Source organism: Teleopsis dalmanni, chromosome X (assembly GCF_002237135.1).
Source record: "Teleopsis dalmanni isolate 2A chromosome X, ASM223713v2, whole genome shotgun sequence".
Lineage (NCBI taxonomy): Eukaryota > Metazoa > Arthropoda > Insecta > Diptera > Diopsidae > Teleopsis > Teleopsis dalmanni.
The window spans coordinates 78,119,555-78,127,319 of NC_051848.1; the positions used below are offsets into that span (position 1 = coordinate 78,119,555).

The 7,765-nt window shown below is 29.0% G+C and overlaps 1 protein-coding gene across 1 annotated transcript; it reads right to left on the minus strand.

Moving 5' to 3' along the window:
* Positions 1–1,511: 1,511 nt before the first annotated feature.
* LOC119662505 lies at positions 1,512–2,222 on the minus strand. Its single transcript, XM_038072136.1, has 3 exons — positions 2,078–2,222; positions 1,832–2,011; positions 1,512–1,768 (listed from the first exon to the last, which is right to left on the minus strand). The coding sequence occupies exons 1-3, from the start codon at positions 2,126–2,128 to the stop codon at positions 1,535–1,537; spliced, it is 465 nt and encodes a 154-aa protein (XP_037928064.1). The 5' UTR covers positions 2,129–2,222; the 3' UTR covers positions 1,512–1,534.
* Positions 2,223–7,765: the final 5,543 nt, after the last annotated feature.

A 7,765-nucleotide genomic window follows, 5' to 3' on the forward strand; every position in this document is an offset into this window, starting at 1 on the left:
ATTTTTTTCCTAGGAGATATGGACCCATGGGGTTTTGAGAATTGGCATAGTAGACACATTTTCAAATGGCTATATCTCAAGTTCTATAAAAGGTAGAAACTTGAAATTTACAGCGTTTTAAAGATAATTGATTGAGCTTTTATTAAATTGTTCAAACAGTTAAAATTGTTTATACTTAAGTACTAATATTAACCGTTAAATTTCAAAAAAAAATTTTTCTCAAAAGTAGTTTTTAAATTTTAATATTTTATATTTTATTTAGATTCAGTTTTAAATTTTACTACAAAATAAAAATTTTCAGGAAACCGTTATTTTTTTAAATATTTTAATATTTTTTTTTCTCTCGCAAAACACATCATGCACATGCATACTACATTTCTATTGAATGAATTTTCAAAGAATATATTACATATATTCTTATATAATATTTTTGATTTCGATTAGTAATAAAATTCTACATAAAACCCAAAAATTTCAGGACGATATTGTAATTAGAAGTACTTTTAAAAATTTATTTATCTTTCATATCACACCAAATACATACACACGATTTTTCAGTAAAAAAAAAAAGGCATATGTCACAAAAATTTTTTTTTTAGTTTTGATTCAAATTAATATATAAATTCTACTTCAAAAATAAATATTTCCACTGTGATATTCATTTTAGAAGTAATTAAAAAAAATTAATTAATCAGTTGTCCTTCACGTTACTCATACGCACCAAAGTACCATGAAATCAATTTTCGAACGAAAACTATACAAAAACTTTTACTATGAAAGATAAATAAATTTTTAAAAGTACTTCTAATTACAATATCTTCCTGAAATTTTTGGGTTTTATGTAGAATTTTATTACTAATCGAAATTAAAAATATTATATAGGAATATATGTAATATATTCTTTGAAAATTCATTCATTAGAAATGTAGTATGCATGTGCATAATGTGTTTTGCGGGAGAAAAAAAAATTAAAAAATTTCAAAAAAAGTTGGTTTCTTGAAAATTTTTATTTCGTAGTAAAATTTAAAACTGAATCTAAATAAAATATAAAAAATGAAAATTTAAAAACAACTTTTGAGAAAATTTTTTTTTTGAAATTTAACGGTTAATATTAGTACTTAAATGTAAATAATTTTAATTGTTTAAACAATTTCATAAAAGTAAAATCAATTATCTTTAAAACGCTGTAAATTTCAGTTTCTATCTTTTATAAATCTTGAGATATACCCATTTGAAAATGTGTCTACAATGCCAATTCTCAAAACCCCATGGGTCCATATCTCCTAGGAAAAAAATCACAAAATTTTTTCCCGAGATACTGGTCTTCTTATTTTATGAAAGGAACTCATAAAAAAAATTTCAGCCTAATCGGAGATCATGAGGTAATTTTTTGCCAAAATCCGTCCGGTTTGTAAAAGAATGACCCATATATAAAATATATATATATTTTATATATTTTTTATATATTTTTATATATTTTTTCTTAACAAAACATTCCTACAAAAATGTTTAAAAATCTTAAAACATAATACATTTAATCTGGTACGGCCCAATCCTCATTCATCATTGCTTCAGCATCAACCATATTTATTTTTTTTGGGCCGAAATAGATTATAAACATGTTAACCAAGCCAGTTACATATGTTATAATGCCAGCAACATGAAGTGGATACAAATAGGTGGCTTCACATCCTCTCCAAAACGAAATGATCTGATATGATCCCGACGCCATTAAACCAAAAGTTTGCAATATATGGAATTGGTAAATCTACAAAAATATTATTTATATTAAGACAATGGAACATAATTATTATTATATATCTGAATTAACTATATTGTCCATCCCTTTGTTATAAAAAACGATTAGACTAATAATGAGCGAAATGTTGGTAATGGTGCAAACTGGTAAAAATGTAATGTTCACATAAACATCCATCGCGATTTCATTTCCGAGTATGCACGAAATGGAGAGATGTGTCAGTGTCATATGCAGCGCAACGAATGACGTAACCTAAAAATAAATATTTATTAATATTTTGATTTATTCCAAATATAAAAGAATGTATTTGCTGCTTACGGCTGATGTAGCAACCAACAAGCGATACACTATTAAACCAAACGGAAACATATCTACACTTTGGTACACTTTGGTTTCTGCTCCAAATATGTATTATGTATGTTCCACTTAATTTTCAGTGTGCAAAATTATTTCAATATTTTTATAAACAAGAATTTGTATCATTTAAATAAAACAATTTTTATTAAAAACGAAGCTTACTTATAGAAAAATTCCGAATAGTGCTTTTAATAGTAGTAATATGACAATTTTTTATACGAAATTCATACAAAATACATATAAAAATAAATCTTAGGAAATTAATATTTCTAAAATTATTTATAAAGAGGTTTTTGAAAAGAAATTTAACAATTAAAAATAAAAATATGAGTAATTAATTCAATTACTCTACAGTTGGTTTATGATTTAATTCCATTACAAAAACAGAAAGTAAATTTGTTAATAAAACTTTCACAGCAAATTAACAAAACTACAGAAAACTACAGAGAACTACAGAATGTGCGAACATAGAAGTCCAGTACGGCATTGCGTCAGTTGGTTAAGGAGCACTGACTTGGAGTTTCAAATTTGGCAGGGCACAAGTTCGATTCCTGGTACTTGCAGTCTCAAAAATTATTTACGTATAATTAAATACAAGAATTATTCCTAAGACCTCTGATGATGGGTATTTGACAATACTCGAAACAGCTGTATGGTCAGTCAAAAATTCAATTAGTTAAAATAATATAAAATGAATTTTTGTTGTTTTAGTTCACTGCTGTTCGAAAAAACCTCTTTATAAAACAATTAATTTAAGCAAAACAGTTATTAATAAAAAATAATTGTAACCGTTACATTCTTCAATGTGGCAGTAATAATAACTTTTGCTTAAAAATAATTTCTACAATTGAGCTTACATATATCTAGCAACGTCTATATACATGTTGTCTGTGGTTTTTGTCACTAATAAGGACAATGAAGTAGTTTCCATGTCAAATGGAAAACGGTTCTGGGGAAAACTATGTCCTTAAATACGGAACATAAAGCTTATTATAGCATAACACAAAGATCGTAATATTACGGTCTTTACACATGGAAAGACTGGAATTGTAGGGTTATTTTAAACAAATGATTATTGTACATTTTTTATAATGATTATAAAGATTTTATAATTTACATAATATAAATGAAAGCATTTATTATTTTTGATTGTGTTGATTTGCTAAACCAATTTGTTGCTGCAAACCTCTTGATGGTCCACTTCCAGAAAAGCTCTGAAAAGCTGAGAGCGACCTGTGACATTTTATATAATTTATTGCTTTTGGTGACAGATAGAATTTCTAACAGTTATAACAGAATTAGTTATAACTAGAATTTCCCATAAAATTTTATTTAGTCTTCATTTAAATACTTTAATTGGTTATCAATCACGTAAAGAAATGGTTTCTTAAATACAAACAATTGTTTGATGATAATAAAAATAATAGTATTATAATATATATAATATTATAATGGTGATAAAGGTGTAAGCATGCGTCTCAAAAAACCTCTCTACACAAATGTCTTACTCTAAATTCTCGTGGTGATCCCTGTTTTAAATATATGAGTCAATGGCGACTGAGTGTTAAACGGTATAACTGTTCGAAAACATCTGGTTTTTGGGGGAAATACCAATTGCCACATAAAGACTGGGGCAGGTTTGCAGGCCCGTGATCTTACAACCATTATGTAAGGTAGCAAATCTACAACCGAAATACAATGCTTTGGTCTAATCAGCCACTGTGTTTGACTTTCAAATGATTCGAGAATTCATAAGAGCAGCTTCGGATAGGAATGGAAACTTGATGACGACCCTACGCAGGGGTATCTGAAAAGCATATGTGAATAGATTAAGTTCTTGAATAGTGATTGTAATTTATAGAACATGTTATAATTATAATAATAATATTGGAGTAGACATAATATTATAATAGAAAAATAATGAAAAAAAATATTGTGGAATGAAAACACTTTTTCAGACTTGCAACTTCTTTTAAAGTGACTTGCCTTTTTAGATGACGACGTGCCGGTGACCACTCCCAACAGGACTCTTATGGGTAAAAACAATAACAACAGCAGTTCATATTTTAAAATATGTTGTTTGCTTATAGCATTTAGTCGTATATGAACAATATTAACAATATGATATGATAAGATGATAAAAGTACAATTTATTAAAAATTATTTTAACAGAAATATGATTTTTCTTCATATCATAAGATATGATAATAATTAATTTCTATAGTCAAAAATTAAAAAATTCTTAAAAGTTCGGTACATGTAGTGAACTTCAGACTGAGAAAGCGGACTGAGATCATAATTTTTTTTTGTAAGGTATAGTGTTACATCAATGGGCACAAACTCTTCTGAAGTACATACATATGCACATATGCACTTACATAATTGAATATGATAAAATTGCACAATATAGTTTACATCAGATGGGACTTCTTTGAAACGCGTATGGGTGATTCTTTTACAAACCGTACGGATTTTGGGAAAACATTACCTCATGACCTCCGACTTGGCTCCGATTTTGAAGATTTGTATCTCGAGAAAAAATTTTGTGATTTTTTTCCTAGGAGATATGGACCCATGGGGTTTTGAGAATTGGCATTGTAGACACATTTTCAAATGGGTATATCTCAAGATTTATAAAAGATAGAAACTGAAATTTACAGCGTTTTAAAGATAATTGATTTTACTTTTATGAAATTGTTTAAACAATTAAAATTATTTATATTTAAGTACTAATATTAACCGTTAAATTTCAAAAAAAAAATTTACTCAAAACTATTAGCTAAATTTTGATTTTTTATAATTCATTTCTCCTATTGGATGCACATCAATCAGAACTAATTTTTAATATGTAGCTAAAGAAGGAATATATTTCACGTGTGGATCACAATTAATATAATATATTAAGTGAGTAGTATAGCATCTTGTTGGAACTATGTTCATTTCATGTTTTGTTTAAGCTGCAGAATCACTTTAACTGATTACATATACTTCATTTTAGGGTTTTATGGCTTGAATTATTCGCTATATTTTGAAAGATAACACATCACTCAATAAGTCGTGTGACTGACATACAGATGCGCCTGCCATTGTCAAATCCATAGGACGTTTATGAAGTAAGGTTGGTAACCTTCAAAAGACTATGTGTAAAATTTCATGACATTTTGATTAGTCAGAAAAAAAGTGGCAGCTAAATGGCTGTGAAGCTATTTTTGTTATTTCCAAAGCAATGGATTCAAGACAATTTCATGTGTTAATTTATTATTACTCCATGATGACAAAAATACTATACAAGCTCAGCAATGGTTTCAAAAGTATTATCTGGACTCTCCTCCATCGAAAAGAACCATTTGTTATTGGTTTGCTGAATTTAAACGTGATCGTACAGACACCGATGGTGGTAAACGTTCTGGTCGTCCAATTGAGGTGGTAACTCCAGAAAATATCAAAAAACTCCACAAATTGGTTATATCTTATCGTAAATTGAAATTGAGTGAGGTAGCTGAGACTGTACAGATATCAGAAGGTCGTATGTTTACAATTATGCATGAACATTTGACCATGAGAAAGCTCTTTTCAAAGTGGGTGCCGCGTTTACTCACACTCGATCAAAAACAACAACGTGTTGATAATTCAGAGCAGTGTTTGGTCATGTTTACTCGTAATAAATCATATTTTTTGCATAGATGTGTGACAATAGATGAAACATGGATCCATCTGAGTGGACTGCAGCCGAAGAACCACGCCCGAAGCGTCCAAAGGCACAACAGTCAGTTGTGAAGATTATGGCTTCAGTATTTTGGGATGCACATGGAGATTGACTATTTCAAAACCATCAATAATAATTACTACACGGTATTACTGGGTCATTTAAAAGCAGAAATTGTGAAAAAACGACCGCATATGGCGAAGGAGAAAATTTTGTTTCAAAATTCGTGCAATTTGGCAAATCAAAAATTTCGATACCTACGTTTTTAGATATGACTTTGTTATCTAGAAATAATATTATACTGAAGTAGAATTTTGAACATCAAGACAAGCAAGTAATTTTAAAATCCAAATTTTTTATTTCTTTATTATATAACTAAAGAACAAAAAAATTAGCAGTTATTAGTAGTACAAATAACTATTTTTTGTCCGCACTAAAAATGAATCTCTCAAAATCTTGTTGTGTGTTAGCACTACGTATGCAATTTTGATGAAATCACCACGTATTACTTACTCATGGATCTAGTTAATTACAAAGATTTGCGCAAATATATATAGATTACATATAATGTTATATTATTCTATTTATCACCACCGTATCTAAGTACTGCTCACTTTATAATGTCACACCTTTGTGATATTTCGAGATATCTTAACGCTCCAGTCTATCAGATTTCTCAAACGACGGTGGTTATATTATTCTATTCTATATTATTCATACTTAATTAATCATTTTATATTGAAAGGAAACTTTACATTGATTGCACCACTAATAAACTTCTAACTCATCTTGTGGTTTCTTTGATTCTGCCAAAGAATCAATATTAGTTCTGTCAAACGCTAGTAATTCTTCGTATTTTCTCCATGAACCAGGAATGATAATACCATGCTTTAAATCTTCCAGGTCAACATATTTGGTTATCATATTATCAACCGAACATGCTTTTAAAAATTTATGCAGAATGATTATATTATATAATGGAATGTAAATGTTTCAATTTAATTCGAAGAGATTTCTGTATAACTTTAAATTTTGTTGTTAAATGGCCTAAAGTATTTTTTTTCACCAATGATGCGCACGATTTAAACGTTAATTAAATACCTCCTCGTGTTCAGCAACGATCAAGGATCTTGGGTGTGAATATCTGGAAAATAATGATTTGATTGAATTGCTTAATGATCAGCATAAATGATTTCTTTCGAAACAGGAGTTGATCCAGAAAGTAACCGATCAAATACTTGACAACGTGCCAGAGCCTGCTATATCCATATCCTGACAGCTAACAACAAAATTATGAAATTTAAACATTTTTATAAAAATTGGAACCGATCTGATTGAATTTGTATGGCTATAAAAAAATAAAAATGTAGACGGTTTTTCGCTTCACGACCAATTTTCTCGGAACGGATCGAAGCCGTTAAGCTAGGTATAGGTGTAATGAAAAAATAATTTTATTTTATTTATTTTATTTAAAGTTAAAATTTTAAGTAAGTTTAATTAAATAATAGAATGTAATTCAAATATCGCAACGTTTCTCAAAACACAACTGTGTTGGTCTACTGTCGTTCATACTGGCGGTGGGCCAAGTACATACTGCAAATGTGGTCGAAAACTATTAGACAAATTGTTGAGGTTGTCACAACATTTTGGTTGTACAAAATAAACAATGCAGATTAAAATAATTAATACCAATAGTACTAGAACCGCAGGTCGAACTATACGATATATCCAATTACATTTAGGTGCTTTGTTGTTTTCATCATCGAAAACGTCCACATCACGATCGACAGTTGGTTCACTATCTGGGTGATTACCGCTACTAGATGTCTGTTTTGTTGATTTTTTGTGGGAATGGATGAGACTATTGGCTGCATTTTGCTTACTGGTTGGAGCATGTTGGTCACGTTTGTTTTTGTAAATGCGATTTGAATCTTGTTGAACTT